General features: G+C 38.7%; 1 protein-coding gene across 1 annotated transcript in view; it reads left to right on the forward strand.

The window, feature by feature from the left end:
• Positions 1–18,515, forward strand: part of LOC128208365 (papilin-like) — a 169,880-nt gene that overhangs the window by 62,305 nt on the left and 89,060 nt on the right. The window contains exons 11-16 of the mRNA XM_052911925.1: positions 1,664–1,808; positions 2,051–2,267; positions 2,691–2,855; positions 5,499–5,670; positions 15,538–15,670; positions 16,229–16,413. Coding sequence (XP_052767885.1) covers positions 1,664–1,808; positions 2,051–2,267; positions 2,691–2,855; positions 5,499–5,670; positions 15,538–15,670; positions 16,229–16,413 — 1,017 coding nt within the window. The remainder of the gene's footprint in view (positions 1–1,663; positions 1,809–2,050; positions 2,268–2,690; positions 2,856–5,498; positions 5,671–15,537; positions 15,671–16,228; positions 16,414–18,515) is intronic.

Genomic DNA, 18,515 nt, shown 5'->3' on the forward strand with positions numbered 1-18,515 from the left:
GTCATTGTCAAATTGTGCAATGACTGGACGGCTGATCCTGATGTGTGGAATGGACTGTTCATGAAAGCACCGGATACAAGCTCAGGCTCAACTAGGCTTCGACATTCAACCATCACTGCCAAGAAGAGTTGGTCGAAAACAAAACACCAACTGACTACTTCAGAATAACCTTGTACAATGGCTTTAAAGACAGAAACAGTGCACATCATGTATTGCCTTCAAAACTGGACATTCTGCAAGACGACATGCAGCCATCAATTTATGCTGCTAAGGCCGCCCTGATCTCCACGAAACATTTGACACATTTAAAACAGAAATTGCACAATGGAATGTGAGAGGGAGTATCGAGACTACAAGAGACCATGAATTAGACCAACAAGGACCTGTATCCGTGCATATTTTCAATATTCGAGGTTCTTCTAACTATGCCACCTACATCAGCCTCTTGTGAAAGGTCGTTTATTGGAATGAAACGAATATTCTTATCCCTGCGAACGACAATGAAAAGCGACAGGTTGTCATCCTTTGCCCTAGTCCACAGCCACAAGAGCATGATCATAGATGTTGACCGCGTCATCAATGTGTTTTCGTCGCAAAAATGCCGGAATCTAGAGTTTTTTAATGATCCCGTAAAGTCAAATGTGCTGTAGAAAGCGACATAAAATCAATATGGCATTTTTTGTGCAAATACACATATGATTAACTGTCATCAAAATGCATTAATATTGAGTGAAATTTAATTGATAAAATTGTCAATGTTTAATTTCTATGACCTGTCTTCTTTAGCAAAAATATGTACAAAATAAATTTAAGGTAAAAAAATGATATTGTTGCACTCATTAATGATTTTACAACAATGAAATATACGCTAAAACGCACCTACGATTACCTAGCTAAACAAAATTTCCGGGGGGCGGGGGGGCATGCCCCCCCCCCTAAAAAAAGTGGCCTACACATATATTTTCGTCAAGCTACGCCCCTGTTGTCCTCGGATGTCCTTGACTTTCACCTTTTGACCAACTTTTTTTTTTTTAAAGCTACAGAAAATGAAATTTTGACCATGAGTACAGTTTTGAAAGCAAATATTTTTTACCCTCAGATTACCTTTACTTGGCACATATTCAAATAGTTCATGCAAATAATCTGCTTACAACACCTTCTGTCCTCAGATGTTTAATGTACAGAGTTTACATCTAACCCAAACACAAAAAGTGAACTATATATTTGTTGCCTATTACTCATACGTACATGCTCTGGATTGAAAATTACCACAAGAGCCATGCCAGTAGAGCATAGGCCCTCTTGGGCCTCTTGTTATTTTTCCGATCGTATGGTATGTTCTAACTACGGTAAAGACTGACCGATTTAGATACAAACCATTGCCATGTGCCTTTGATCTTTACCTGTTAATCTGCATGATATACGCAAAGCCTAATTGTCACATAGTCGAAGAAATATGGTACTCCTTAATGTACAAAAAGGTAATAGATACTCGCACAGTAGTGATATATTGACTATCCAAATCCTCGTCAAATGTCAAAATTCCCTTGTCTAATGTCAAAAACTTAAGGAATTCAGAACAAAAATGTCAAGTATGTAGAAGTTTTTTTTACATGTCTGATAGATCTCAGTTGTAATATTTGTATTTAACTTTCTTCTGCAGGAATTCAGAGGCGAGTGGTTTCCTGCGTGGACCGGGAAGAGAGACAGGTGACCAATGAGAGGTCATGTGACCAGGCCAGCCGACCAATCACAGTGCAGCAGTGTGACAATGGAGACTGTAGGACAGACACTACAAATGCATTTGTGTTGGTGAATTTTCTTTTCTTTCAAAGTATAGTTGCCTGTAGCCATAAAATATGGCTATGTTTGTTTAACATTCTGTAAATGTTTGTATGTTAAAATACTGTGTTTGATATCCATAGCCAATATTTTTTCTCATAATATTGCATGACTGGTAAAAGAAGTGAATTCACTATTCTCAAAATTATTTGTTTATGAATGTTACAATAAGTTCTAACTTGATCGTTCCACAATTTTACGTATCCAGGAGATGGCAAGTGGGTCGATGGGGGGCATGTTCCACATCATGTGACATTGGTGACCAGGTGCAGGACGTGTTCTGTGAGGCTGTGCTGGGGGACAACTCCACACGCAGGGTAGACAATGAGCAGTGTCTGTTCAGGTTTCAGGCCAAACCCCAGTATAGGCGGTCGTGTAATGAAGACGTATCATGCCCCATGTGGATGCATTCAGCCTGGGGAAAGGTAGGCTAGCAAGAATGTGACAATAAAAGCGTTATTGTGTGTGTGTATGTTTTTACAGTATTGCCTAAGTTGTCGGTAACTGGCAGAACAAACTTGGTGCCACTGTCGCCTTTGTCAGCGTGCAACATCTTTATCCTTGGCCATAACTCAAAAACTGTTTAAGATATTCATATGCAACGTAAACACAATCATATTGCCTGAGACAATACACACATTTGTAGCAAGGTCCATAAGTTCAATAACATTCATCAATCTTTTCCTGAAGACATTGTTCAGTTGCAATTCAATTGAATAGTTATTTGTAAAGATACAGAAATAGATAAGATTTAAAATGAAGTTACTTCCCCTACATTACTTTTTATTCAATTTATGCTATTTAAGACACTTCAGGCATGCTTTGTATCATTTGTTTCGTGTTACCAGTGCAGTGTGTCATGCGGGGAAGGGGTGCAGACCCGGCTTGTAGATTGTCGGGCCCACCGGGGCCAGCGTCGACCTCACCCAAACACCAGCTGTGAGACCGGGCAGCGCCCAACTGACCGACGCAGGTGTCAGCTAGCCCCCTGTCAACAACGTCCATCTAGACAGGTGAGTACTGCAGCAATGGAGGCAAATTGAATTTTAAGCCCTGTACCTCAGCTTCTTTTTATCTGCACAATTATGTCCTGTCAGGTAGACATGTCCCTCAGTCTAGTGTCCTGTCAGGTAGACACATCCCATTATCAAGTTTCCTGTCAGGTAGACACATCCAACCATCTAGTGTCCTGTCAGGTAGACACGTCCCACTATTTAGTGTTGCTGTCAAATAGACATGTCCCACCATCTAGTGTCTTGTCAGGTAGACACATCCCTTCATCTAGTGTTGCTGTCAGGTAGACATGTCCCACCATCTAGTGTCCTGTCAGATAGACATGTCCCACCATCTAGTGTCCTGTCAGGTAGACATGTCCCACCATCTAGTGTCCTGTCAGGTAGACCTGTCCAACCATCTAGTGTCCTGTCAGGTAGACATGTCCCACCATCTAGTGTCCTGTCAGGTAGACATGTCCCAACATCTAGTGTCCTGTCAGGTAGACATGTCCAAACATCTAGTGTCCTGTCAGGTAGACATCTCCCAACATCTAGTGTCCTGTCAGGTAGACATCTCCCATCATCTAGTGTCCTGTCAGGTAGACATGTCCCAACATCTAGTGTCCTGTCAAGTAGACATGTCCAAACATCTAGTGTCCTGTCAGGTAGACATGTCCCACCATCTAGTGTCCTGTCAGGTAGACATGTCCCACCATCTAGTGTCCTGTCAGGTAGACATGTCCCAACTTCTATAGTCTTGTCAGGTAGACATGTCCCACCATCTAGTATCCTGTCAGGTAGACACATCCAGTTGTCAAGTTTCCTGTCAGGTAGACACATCCAGTTGTCAAGTTTCCTGTCAGGTAGACACATCCAGTTATCAAGTTTCCTGTCAGGTAGACACATCCCATCATCTAGTTTCCTGTCAGATAGACATGTCCCACCATCTAGTGTCCTGTCAGGTAGACATGTCCCACCATCTTGTGTCCTGTCAGGAAGACATGTCTCAACATCTTGTGTCCTGTAAGGTAGACATCTCCCATCATCTAGTGTCCTGTCAGATAGACATGTCCCACCATCTAGTGTCCTGTCAGGTAGACATGTCCAACCATCTAGTGTCCTGTCAGGTAGACCCATCCCACCATCTAGTGTCCTGTCAGGTAGACATGTCCCACCATCTTGTGTCCTGTAAGGTAGACATGTCCCATCATCTAGTATCCTGTCAGATAGACATGTCCCACCAACTAGTGTCCTGTCAGATAGACATGTCCCACCATCTAGTGCCCAGTGTCAGGTAGACCTGTCCCACCATCTAGTATCCTGTCTGGTAGACCTGTCCCACCATCTAGTGTCCTGTCAGGTAGACATGTCCCACCATCTAGTACCCTGTCAGGTAGACATGTCCCACCATCTAGTGTCCTGTCAGGTAGACATGTCCCACCATCTAGTGCCCAGTGTCAGGTAGACCTGTCCCACCATCTAGTACCCTGTCTGGTAGACCTGTCCCAGCATCTAGTGTCCTGTCAGGTAGACATGTCCCACCATCTAGTACCCTGTCAGGTAGACATGTCCCACCATCTAGTGTCCTGTCAGGTAGACATGTCCCACCATCTAGTGTCCTGTCAGGTAGACATGTCACACCATCTTGTGCCCTGTCAGGTAGACATGTCCCACCATCTTCCCACCATCTTGTGTCCTGTCAGGTAGACTTGTCCCACCATCAGCTGTCTTGTCAGGTAGACATGTCCCACCATCTTGTGTCCTGTCAGGTAGACATGTCCCACCATCTTGTGTCCTGTCAGGTTCCACTTTCTAGTGTCCTGTCAGGTAGACATGTTCTATTTGGTAGACCTTGCCATCATCTAGTATCCTGTCAGGTAGACACGTGCCATCATCTTGTTTTCTTTCTGGAAGACATCATGAAAAATAGTTATATATACACTTTAGAGAGAATTTTCCTTTTTATATGATTAATGTGTTTGGCAAATAAATTTATCATGATTCTATAAAACTTAAAAATGAACACCAAAAAAGTATCAAACACATAATTTCATCATTATTTCCCAATGAGGAATCTCATTTTCATCTGTTTTGAAGAGGTTATTTCTAGTTTTATGGGGTTAAATAGAGGGTAGTGCTCAAAATTATGTATTTCTTAATAGAAGGTGCTTTCTTAATATTACAGTACTCTGGAAAAGTACTCGAGAAATAGTTATGATTGTGTTTGTTACCGAGCTCTTACAGAGGCCGATTTCTTCACTTTCTGCAACATTCCAAAAATAATACACAAATGGTTAGTTTGAATAACAGTGTGTTTTTACCAGCCTCTGTCAGGTACAATTCAGAATGTTGCTTTGACATGCTGTTTTTATTGTATTTTCCTACTGTTTTATTTTACTATCTTTTCATTATAGTTGCAGTTTGCGTGTTCCAATTTTTGAGTTGCTTAGATTTTTGAGCTTTTTGTACTTTGGAGAACAAATTATTTTACCCTTTGACATGGTATCAAACTATTAATATTCTCATCTGCAATCTGAAATTTAAAGTCTAATTTGCAGTCACTGGCAAAGTTCTTGGTAGGCACATTTTTAGTCTTGGATAGATATGTCAGAAAACAAATTTTACTAAATAAAATCACAGGAATTAATTGATTTCCTTCAGCGAGAGCATACAACGCCTCGACAAACCCTGCAGCTCACACAGGTGCCTAGGCGTCAAACTAACCCACCCAGAGAATGCAGCCTGTCCTACTATGGTTGCTGCCCTGACAGAATAACACCCGCCAGGGGAGGGAACTACGAGGGATGTCCATCAAGGGCTGACAACTCTGATGGTACATATCTCAATACTTTTAAGCTCACCTGAGCACAAAGTACTCAAGGTGAGCTATTGTGATCGGTCTATGTCCGGCGTCTGTCGTCCGTTGTGGGTCGTGCGGCGTCAACAATCGGTTATAATCATCTTCTTCTCCTAAACCCCTTGGACAATTTTTATGAAACTTCATAGGAATGATCCTTAGTTGGTGCTTTTTCAAAATTCTTCAAAAAATGAATTCCATGCAGAACTCTGGTTGCCATGGCAACCTTAAGGAAAAGCGTCAACAATTGGTTATAATCATCATCTTCTCCTAAACCGCTTGGACAATTTTAATGAAACTTCATTGGAGTGATCCTTGGTTGGTGCTTTTTCAAAATTGTTCAAAGAAATGAATTCCATGCAGAACTCTGGTTGCCATGGCAACCTAAAAAAAGTGTTTACAATTGGTTATAATCATCATCTTCTCCTAAACGCTTGGACAATTTTAATGAAACTTCATTGGAGTGATCCTTGGTTGGTGTTTTTTCAAAATTGTTCAAAGAAATGAATTCCATGCAGAACTCTTATTGCCATGGCAACCTAAAGGAAAAATTACAAAACATTTTTTGGCAAATACTATTAGGCCTAGTGCTTAAATATTTGGTGTGTAACATTGTCTATTGGTTATCTACCATGTTTATTAAAAATATGCCCCTGGATAAAAATTGGCCTTACCCAGTGGGTTACAAGTTCAATATAAATACATTTTGTTATAATTTGATAGTTATGTAAAGTTTACTCTTGAAACGAGGGCAGCAAGTCTTGCTATATGGTCTCCCTTTTTATTGGAGATTCCACTACTTTCTATTTTAAGTAACAAGGGAATAGATTTTAAATTTTATTAAGTCTTCAACATAGTATCTTCTAAGGTAATTATTGTTCTTTTTTAGGTTCATAGATTAAAATAATTAATCTTTATTTTTTAGAAGAAATTTCATTTTTACTAAATGATAAATTAAATAATCTGACTTTTCCATTGAACTTCATGTATATTAATGTAAACTTCATGTAGATTATTCTAAGCTACAATGTTATCTTCAGTGTGGATAGTGAATAAGTCTTATACAGAAAAACATTATTAACAATAATTGAAGGATGGTGATGTTGTCCTACATGGAAGAAGCAGTAATAGAACATGATTGTGTTCTGCTCTTTGATTTTTAGAGCTTTAGGCAGATTATTGATTTTATTGGATGGTGCACTGTTTGTTGTTTGTGAATCTATACTAAAATTTATTTTAGTGTGCAAGAAATTTAACATAGTTTTGTCAGTGTGCAGGCAATTGAACGAAGTCCTGTCAGTGTGCAGGCAATTGAACAAAGTCCTGTCAGTGTGCAGGCAACTGAAAAAAATATTGTCAGTGTGCAGGTATCTGTACCAAGTGCTGTCAGTGTGCAGTCAATTATCAAGTCCTGTCAGTGTGCAGGCAACTGAACAAAGTCCTGTCAGTGTGCAGGTATGAGAATCAAATTCTGTCAGTGTGCAGTCAATCATCAAGTCCTGTCAGTGTGCAGGCAACTGAACAAAATCCTGTCAGTGTGCAGTCAATCAACAAGTCCTGTCAGTGTGCAGGCAATTGAACGAAGTCCTGTCAGTGTGCAGGCAATTGAACAAAGTCCTGTCAGTGTGCAGGCAACTGAAAAAAGTATTGTCAGTGTGCAGGTATCTGTACCAAGTGCTGTCAGTGTGCAGTCAATTATAAAGTCCTGTCAGTGTGCAGGCAACTGAACAAAGTCCTGTCAGTGTGCAGGTATGAGAATCAAATTCTGTCAGTGTGCAGTCAATCATCAAGTCCTGTCAGTGTGCAGGCAACTGAACAAAATCCTGTCAGTGTGCAGTCAATCAACAAGTCCTGTCAGTGTGCAGGCAACTGAACTAAGTCCTGTCAGTGTGCAGGCAACTGTGACAAGTCCGGTTTTTCAATATTCTTTTAGAACAAATATCAAGCTATATTGATTGAGCGATTTAGGGCCATCATGGCCGTCTTGTTTTAGGACTTATTGTAGTCTTGAAAACAGCTAACACACTGATGTCGTTAGTAAATAATTTGGTAAATACCTTAAATGAATTATTTATAAGTGGAGGGCATATTTAACACACAAACACTTTTGTATGCTCCTCCTGAAATCAGCAAATAAAGGAAATGACTAATACATTCTGAAACAAACTCCTAATGCCCCAGCTATTATTATTTTAAAAAGTATCATAACCATTCCAATTAAGGCAATTATTGTTTGATATGAAATGTATAAGCGTTGGCTAAATATTCCGGTGAGTTTTGAATGTATACTGTAATAGGTGCATCCCAAAATTATTGTCTGTCAGGTAAGGGGTAAATATTTTTTATATTTTATGGCCTAATGATAAAAATATTACTGATATTTTGAGTCCTAATAATCAGAATATGAAGTGAAGCATCACTGATTCACTTTTAAAATGAATAGACTGACATTATTTTTCACTATATCAATTGCCTTTTATAAATCAAACAAATATAAAATATAAAACATTCAAAACCAGTTTTAATCTGGTAATTGCCTAAACACCCAATTCAAAACCATGATTTATTCAAATAAGAAGCCTGGCCTGAAGAATGAGATACATAGCATTTATAATGTTGTTTAGCAAAACATTTTTTTTGTTTGGATTTAATGCTGTTTGGACTTTCAAATGCTTCATCAGTATATCAGACTATGAAATCACACTTTACTGTAGAATTGCAAACTTTTGTTAGTGCATCATTTATGCATTATTTTTCAAATAGCAAAATGTTTTTTCAGTATATTCCATTACCCCACCCTAATCAAACTGTCAGCCATGAGGTGTTATGTATAGACATGGTTGTTCTTATTTCCCAACTATAAGGTGCGTTAGGAATATGTCTTATTAGAAATTTGTCTTGATTGATATCTTCAGATAGAAAAGTTGAAATTGTCTATGTTAAGTTACAGTTGACATATTGTGACCAAACTTGGTACTTAGGGAGAGTTTACGAAGACCTTTCATGGGATTGTGTTTGAGGCCCCTAGAATCAAGGTCAGTGCCAGTGTAACTAAAAATAGAAAAATCGGTAGAAACTAAATATATATATATAATGCATGTGAGTCCCCAAGAGTGAAGGTCAATGTCACTGTTACAAAAAATTGCCAAATTTGTGAAACATGAATATATTTAGTGATTGTTCATTTTTAATATCTACACCTTGAAGCTGTTTGTAAAACATGTCTTATACTGAGTCATATTTTAAGGAAATATATATTCCAACCAATCTAGGGTTATATTGACCTAAAGTTGGGTTCACCTAGCTCACAAGTAAAACTTTTAAAACTTTTTGTATATATGTTTCCCTACGTTGCGTTGCCCTTGCAGTATAGGGAATCTATGATACAATATAATTTTATTGCAAAATCTTTAATTATTTTACCAGTTCGTTGAATAGAAACCAAAAAACAACATTGGCATTTCCTAAGTTTTACTTCTGCATAATAAATATTATAAACGTATAATAGCCTTGCTACATAATAACTGCAATTGGTACAACAGCTTAACAAACAAAAATAAAAGGATTGGCAAAATATGGCCGTGAAAACGAACGGACTCCATGATAGGTCATAGTGACACACGCCTGGAAGTCCGAATTGAAAAGAACCACGCAAGCCGAGAGAGGCTAGCCTGAGCCGTTGTATTAAATGTATATTCAAAGTGTACTCTATAAATACTATAGTGTCCTATGATATGCCCGTGCTGGAATAGACTGTTTGGCAAAATGCGACAACCCAGCAACTACAGTCTACGTGCAAATGCTCCTTACCAAAAGCAACTGCAAAACCCGCAATATACCCGCAATCTCCTAGCAACGCAACAATGCAACCCACAATTGCCAACAGCCAATGCAACACCCGCAATATATCTTCGCAATCTCATGGCAACGCAACGCAATGCAACGCAACAACGCAACCACTGGGACGCCAAGTACTAGGACGTTCCCGGCCTTGAGCAACAGACATGCAACAGACTCCTTAAGAACTTGTTATTCCAGCAACAGGATAATAAACGTTATTTATATCTATGTTCATCCTACTTAATTGATTTTAGTTTATAATTCCCAATTTCACATGTATAGCCCTCTTGTTGATTCCCCTACAGAGTGATAACTAGCACCGAGGTGCTCGACCAAGGTAAAAGGTCTCAACATGCCCAAATACTGTGAAATCATTAATGTTCGTGGGCATGAAATTTCGTGGTTTGCCGAAAAAAAAAAACTTTCGTGGGTACTTGAATTCGTGGATTTTCATTTTTGAAAAAAAAAAAAATTTGAAGATGGGATCGTCCTAGATCGTCTGCATAATATCCACGCGCTGGCCCGTGATTTCCGTCTTCTACGTCACTCGGTTTATGACACTCACTAATGTGGTACGACATGCCAATTAGTGCATATACCCATGTCACTTATCGATTTAATTGGGAATAAAGGTAATAAAAGAAGATGTACCCTGATCATAAATACAGATAGGGGAAGCCATTGAATGCCAATTAAGAATTTTGCAAACTGTGAAAACACCGAAAAGGTGCGTATATTGTCACGTTCGGTGCTTAGTAACCTTCAATATACTAGTAATCGATTAATTATTTTATTAAATAAAAAAATCGAGTATGGACACTCATCACACACATCTTGTAAACTTGGAGATTTTCATTAACAGCACACGTTTAAACACGTGCTTATAACTGTCATTTGCTGCATAAAACACATTTAATTTATTTGGTTGATTATTTGTTAAAGGCAGTTATAATATATTAACAGAATAATGATCGTAAGTTATACAGTGAGACAGGTTTTAACACTGTATACTGCGACCTCTGTAAAGAATATACTAGAGTATGTACGTAACAAGGCAATTGAAAAAGTGAAAGGGTTTATATTTCGTGGGATCTTGAATTCGTGGATCACCCAACCCACGAAAACCACGAACATTAATGCCCCACGAACATTAATGATTTCACAGTACATCTAAATCATAAATTATATATGTATGCATTTTCAAATTGAAATGGATGACAGCCTAGCCAGCTCTCGGCTTGCGATTTTTTTTTCCCGCCTTCACGACTAAGTATTCTAAAAACAAAAACATGTGGAACCTTGGAAAGTGGCGCTCGTATACCTCAAACTTCTATAAATACAACCTCAAATGCAAGCTACCGGTAACCAAATTACGATGGTTAACCATTTAAGCAACAAAGCAGCTATTTAAACAAAAATAATAAATAAATAATAATTTCAAACAGAAAGCAGTTTCCGATGTCCATGGTTCCATATTTATACATTCTTAAATCACAAACAAAATATAGGCACATTTACAACATGTGAAGAAAGTACATAATGTCCACAAGTCTGGTCCAGTCCAATGTATCTATAACCAAAGTCATTTCCACTAAAGTGAGCGTCGACACTCTGTCATGGCCTCTCTATGGCAACAGTCAAGTGTTCCATACTAAATTCCTATCCGCACGAGTTTCCAGTTATGATAAATCACCATGACTACAAGATAGTAATTCAGTCTGATGGTGCGAAACAACATGGTCACTAGCAATGTTCATATAGCGGTTGCACGTTAAGAAGCGACTCTATATTCCTCGCACTCTTTAATATGACACTCCAGACAGATTCAGATGGCGATTTGTGATCCGTTGCTCCCCGACATGTTTTAGGGTATTCTCTGTCAAAACGAACGCCCCCTGGAGAGACATCAATCCGCCATAGCATGCATGTGGACCAGACTCGAACCACCGCTGCGATACATGCTGTAACATACAAAATACGAAAGCAGCAACACATGAAAGTACATTTCCAAGTGGCAAAATTTAAACTTAATTACTTTAAAACTTATATAACAGGTAAATTCTAAACAAAAGGTAAATGGGGAAAACAATTTATGACTGGGTGGGCTGGGCGTTTTTTTTTTTATTTCGGTCCTCTCCGCATGAGATTTCGCTAGCAAAGAAAGATTCCCCGTTCATAGACCGGTTTAATTTAATTCAAAAGTGCACTTTAAACTAGTGTCAAATATTGAGGACCAGTCCGCATTGATTTGACCGATAGAGTCCGAGAGTGTTCCGATTGCTTAGCAACAGAACAACAGACCTTAAATTCAATCTCGCGAAAATAATAAAATTTATTTTTAAGCAAAATAAATTAACTAATTGTATGATTCAATACAATTATGTTGCCAGTAGAACATATGGCCCTCTTCACAACGCAGGCTGAAGTTCTTCTGTTAATCATTGCAAATATGTTTTAGTCACATTACAGCGTTTCTTGTCTTCTTTGTAGAACTGTGTGCTCTTGTACCACTGTATTTCATTGTATGTTATTAGCTCACCTGAGCATAAAGTGCTCAAGGTGAGCTATTGTGATTGGTCTATGTCCAGCGTCTGTCTTCCATCGTCCGTCATTTGGCGTCAATAATTGGTTATAATCATCTTCTTCTCCTAAACCCCTTGGACAATTTTAATGAAACTTCATAGAAATGATCCTTTGTTGGTGCTTTTTCAAAATTGTTCAAAGAAATGAATTTTATGCAGAACTCTGGTTGCCATGGCAACCTAAAGGAAAAGCGTCAACAATTGGTTATAATCATTATCTTCTCCTAAACCCCTTGGAGAATTTTAATGAAATTTCATAGGAATGATCCTTGGTTGGTGCTATTTCAAAATTGTTCAAAGAAATGAATTCCATGCAGAACTCTGGTTGTCATGGCAACCTAAAGGAAAAGTGTCAACAAAAATATTACATAACTTTTTTTGGCAAATTTTGTGAGGCCTAGTGCTTAAATATTTGGTGTGTAACATTTTCTATTGGTTATCTACCATGTTTATTTAAATTATGCCCCTGGAGAAAATTTGCCTTACCCCGTGGATTACAAGTTCAATATAAATACATTTTGTTAAAATCTGATAGTTATGTAAAGATAACTCTTGAAGCAAGGGCAGCAAGTCTTGCTATATGGTCTCCCTTTTTGTTGGAGATTCAACTACTTTCTTTTTTTAGTAACAAGGGAATAGATTTTAAATTTTATTAAGTCTTCAACATAGTCACTTCTAAGGTAATTATTGTTCCTTTTTTAGGTTCATAGATTCAAATAATTATTATACACTTTATTCTTTAGAAGAAATTTCATTTTTACTTAATGATAAATTTAATAATCAGACTTTTCCATTGAACTTCATGCAGATTATTGCAAACTTCATGTAGATTATTTTAAGCTACAATCTTATCTTCTGTGTGGATAGCCTTATATAAAGAAAAAAATGATCCTTAACATCAGGAGGAAGGTGATGTTGTCCTAGATGGAAGATGTGATAATATTAGTTGAAGTTGCTGAATGTGTTCTGCTATTTGACTTTTAGAGCTTAATGCAGTTTATTGATTTTATTGGATGGTGCACTGTTTGTTGTTTGTGTATCTATACTAAAAGTTCTTTCAGTGTGCAACAATTTAACATAGTTTTGGCAGTGTGCAGGCAATTGAGGGAAGTCCTGTCAGTGTGCAGGCAATTAAACAAAGTCCTGTCAGTGTGCAGGCAACTGAAAAAGTCCTGTCAGTGTGTAGGTATAATTATGTACCAAGTGCTGTCAGTATGCAGTCAATTATCAAGTCCTGTCAGTGTGCGGGCAACTGAACAAAGTCCTTTCAGTGTACAGGTATGAGAATCAAATTCTGTCAGTGTGCAGTCAATCATCAAGTCCTATCAGTTTGCAGGCAACTGAGCAAATTCCTGTCAGTGTGCAGTCAATCACCAGTGTCAGTCAGTGTGCAGGAAACTGTGACAAGTCCTGTCAGTGTGCAGGCAACTGTGACATGTCCTGTCAGAGATCATCGAGGCAACATGTTTGACCAGTATGTTTTTCAATATTCTTTGAGAACAAATATCAAGCTATATTGATAACAAAGGTAAAACTTTTTTACTCAGGTGAGCGATTTAGGGCCATCATGGCCCTCTTGTTTTATATTGCTATGTTTTTTTTGTTATAACATTTATGGTAGTGATTTAGTCTATGTTATGTGACAGCAAAAATGAACTTGGCGTATCAGTTTGGGATGGGTATGGTTCTGTAGCCAACTACTGGCTGCAAGGCATATATAATTATGATTTTAGATTAGATTTGATACTAGAGACATACTTAGCATTATTTATTGCATCATATTTTTCCTCAATTTTAAGCAATTCTGGGATTCTTGTTTTAGCTTTCTCATGAAAAGTACTTTCAAAATCATGAAAATCTCATTATAGATATGATGTGGTTTTATTTTGATGGTCTACTTTTTAATGTGTTATGTGTGGCATGTTTAATTATGATCTTTGAAGAAATATTATAATAAAATTCTAGTGCTAAAACTCATTTAACCACAGAACTTGGAAAAAGACCAATACTTAATTAATGTTTAGCAATTTCCTCTTTTTGTGTAAGCTGTGTTTGTTTATCATTTATGCCTAATTTAACGCTATGCTTTAAAGTAATTATTGCATTAAGAGCTAATTGAATTGCTATTCCCTTGTCTGTGCACTTGTGATGTTTATAATTATTAATGTTATTTTGTTTGTTATTTTTAAATGGTAATAATTAAGTGACTCTAAAATCCTACAAAAACTGAAACATATTGTTTTACTTTTGCACAATGCAAACTTCTTAATAGAATAAAAATAGTGTTTAGTTCAACTGTGATTTTGTTGATGTGGCATTGCCATAAGTTGGGCTCCAATTGTAATGTGAAGTGACCTTGACTTAGAACCATAATGTATGGGGAGACATATTGTTTTTGCGCTGTCCTTCAGTCAGTCTGCTGTCTGTTTCTGCTCAATAACTTGTGAATGCTAAGACCCAGGAATTTCATACTCGGTATGCAAATTGGTCATGACAAATAGATGACCTAAGGTCAAGGTTGTGGTGACGTTGAGTTGAAAATTGGTTTCCGATTTTTATGTCCATCATTGATTATTTCTCAGCTATGATTTTAAGGAAAACGATATGTTGGCGGTGGCCTAGCTAACGCTGAAAATGGTTTCTGCTCAATAACTAAGAAACCCTTGCACCCAGGAACTTTATACTTGGTGTGCTAGTTGGTCATGACCAGTAAATGACCCTATTGATTTTGAGATCAGAACAGCAAAGGTCAAGCTCCCGGTGACTTCAAGGTGAAAACAGATTCCGCTCAATAACTGTAGATCCTTTGTGTCCAGGAACTTTATACAAGCAATATGCAAGTTGGTCATGAGTAGTAGAACTGATGATCAGTATTGATTTTGTGATCAGTAGGTGAAAGGTCAAGGTTGCGGTGACCTTGAGCTGAAAAATGTTTTCCGATTTTCAAGTCCATCTTTGAATATTTCTCAGCTACAACCACACAATAGGGGAGACAAGCACTTTTTCAAAAGCGCAATTTCTAGTTCCTGTTCAAGTTGTGATGTGACCATGACACAAGGCCTTTTTCCAATTGAGATGTAAGACATTGACTGCAGTGTTGCCCCCTTCATTCTGGTGTTATGCTGTCACCGACATGATGTGACCTTGACACTGAAGTTCTATTAACCTTGATTATGATGTGACCTTGACTGTAGAATGGTCTCATTCAGGTGTGGTTTGACCTTGAAACAGGTCTTTATGACTGGCTGTGTGTATTTTTGTACCAACGCACTCATATAACATATGACATGACTTTGATCACAATCAGTCCTTTTAGCTTTGAAGTCAACATAACTCTCATCTCGGTAAAAATCATGTGTGGTGAGAATTTGATTGCATTAGGTACAAAAGTGACCTTGACCATAGCTTTGCTCTCATTCAGGTGTGCAGTATGCCCGCACCGGAGGCCAGACCATCCTGGAGTGTATTCCACTGACTGCCGATGACCGTCGCCATAACTACATCATTGATTGGCGCAGAGAGGACCTGGAAAACCCCATCATTGTCAAATATAGGTATAATAGAGTTTTTAAAACGGTGGGAGATTGACAAAAAAAATCAGACTTGACACTAGAGGGTTGTTTATGGAAATACTCAGTCTGGTTGCTGTTTGTAGATATATTTATTTAGAATTGTTCCAGTAAAAAAACATGTTTACATAGATGCAAAGATGAGAAAATTAAAACTTTAAAACTGAATGAATAATGCAGGAACACTCATTTAAGAATAACTGATACATGAGTGCAACAACACCTTGCTGGGAAACAGATGGACTATCAACTGGTTCATTTCCATTGATGAGGACTGAAAAAGAGAGTGAGACTTTCAGAGGCAGGAGTAAACCAATATCAGTTGAAAAATATAAGATATAATGATTGTCTTGTCCATTTGATTCTGTACACACATGACTAGGTTCTTGCATGAAGCTTTTATTTTCCCTCATCCAAGATGTGAGCGATGACTGAGCCACATTTAGGTGTATGACTTTTAGAGACTTGAGTGTATTCCAATATCAAGGCATACTCAATATAAGTGTTTGCAATCATTTCACTTTAATTAATTGTTTACTGCAGTGGTAACCTGGAAACTCCAGACGAGAAGTTCAAGTCTCGTGCACGGCTAGTGAAGGACACTTCCTTGCAGCTATGGGGGATCAGGGCAGGGGACAGCGGAGTCTACACATGCATGGTGCTCGTGGTGCCCACCGAGCAGGACCAGAGCCACACATACACCCGACAGGTCACTCTACATGTCTCAGGTATGACAGAGCTGGTTGGGGTGGGGGAGATTTCAAGGCGAGATTAATGGGGGTGTAATCATGCATCATGCTTGTGGTGCTTGCCCAACTGGACCAGAGCAAGGTGAATGGGGGTGTAACCATGCATCATGCTTGTGGTGTTTGCCCAACTGGACCAGAGAAAGGTGAATGGGGGTGTAACCATGCATCATGCTTGTGGTGCTTGCCCAACTGGACCAGAGCAAGGTGAATGGAGGTGTAATCATGCATCATGCTTGTGGTGGTTGCCCAACTGGACCAGAGCAAGGTGAATGAAGGTGTAATCATGCATCATGCTTGTGGTGTTTGCCCAACTTGACCAGAGCAAGGTGAATGGGGATGTAACCATGCATCATGCTTGTGGTGGTTGCCGAACTGGACCAGAGCAAGGTGAATGAAGGTGTAATCATGCATCATGAGTGTGGTGTTTGCCCAAATTGACCAGAGCAAGGTGAATGGGGGTGTAACCATGCATCATGCTTGTCGTGCTTGCCCAACTCGACCAGAGCAAGGTGAATGGGGGTGTTACCATGCATCATGCTTATGGTGCTTTCCCAACTGGACCAGAGCAAGGTGAATGGGGGTGTTACCATGCATCATGCTTGTGGTGTTTGCCCAACTGGACCAGAGCAAGGTGAATGGGGGTGTAACCATGCATCATGCTTGTGGTGTTTGCCCAACTGGACCAGAGCAAGGTGAATGGAGGTGTAATCATGCATCATGCTTGTGGTGTTTGCCCAACTGGACCAGAGCAAGGTGAATGGAGGTGTAATCATGCATCATGCTTGTGGTGTTTGCCCAACTGGACCAGAGCAAGGTGAATAGAGGTGTAATCATGCATTGTGCTTGCCAAACAGGACCAGATTCACACAGGCACCTAGCAGGTAACCCAATGTGTAAGACGGTGCTGGCAGGTTTTGTGAGGGAGGGGGTGTGGATGGTGGGGGAAGTTTCAGGACCCGATGAATGGGGAGCATTCATGCTAAGTGCTTGTTGTGCCTGCAAAGCAGGACCAGAGTCAAACATGCATCGACAGGTCATGCTCCATATATCACTGTAGGGTAGACTCCAGCTTTTTACCATCAATAACAGAAATATTACTGTAACACAAACTCATTTCTTGTGGTGTATGTTTATTTCATACTGCTGGCTCGGTTTGATGCTTGTGAATTCCATCAGTCATAAAAGGCCAATTCTGGTAGCACTGACGCATTGTAGACGGGTTTTAATTGAATAAGAGACATGATTTCCGGATGAACATAATATTTCTCTTAGTCATTTTTCTACTTCTCAAAAGACATCAAAGACAATTTCTTCTGTTTATAGATGTGACTAATCAAAATTAATTTTATGGAAGGTGCAGTGCAGATATTATCATTCTCGTGCACATGAAATTAGTTGCCTACTGCAGTTATATGGCAGGCATTTGTACCATCATTAATTTTGTACTGAACAAGCTTCCATGTGAGGCCACCTTATATGTTTCAATATTCCATGGGTTGGAAATCCTATTCTATAAATTATGGTCATTGGTTACATAACTCTTGGCAGCAATATTGATTAATTACTTATAATTCACCCATTGCAAACATTATTAAATGGATGTCAGTTACACATAAAAAAGAATAGTACTTCAGTTAATTAAAGCAAGGTGAATAAATAGGTGCAGAATGGCTTATATTTTAAGCACAGTATATTTCATGCCAGATATCTTGTTAATTATATCAAGTGGGAATTCTTCCTTTATGTGTATTGCTTATCACTTGAGTGTATTTGATTTTATTAACCAGTTAAAATGAAATTAATTCTCTGCAAAGTCGGAGAAGCAATTTGTTTCAAATATCTATGTTTAACAAATGAGAAAAGTATACAGCTTGGAAGATATAATTGTAGTTTACTCTCCAATAAGAATGATTAATGTAAGTTTTTACTATGGTGTCAAGTTGAAGTACAAATCTGTTGTCTAACTTTTTGTTTGAATGATGAACTTTATCATACATGCCATATCCCCCGGCGGGGGGAAAAATCCCCCGGAATTTCAATTCATCCCCCGGTCTCCCGGCGGGAGATAAAAATCCCCCGGA

Source organism: Mya arenaria, chromosome 11, assembly GCF_026914265.1.
Source record: "Mya arenaria isolate MELC-2E11 chromosome 11, ASM2691426v1".
Taxonomy (NCBI): Eukaryota; Metazoa; Mollusca; class Bivalvia; order Myida; family Myidae; genus Mya; species Mya arenaria.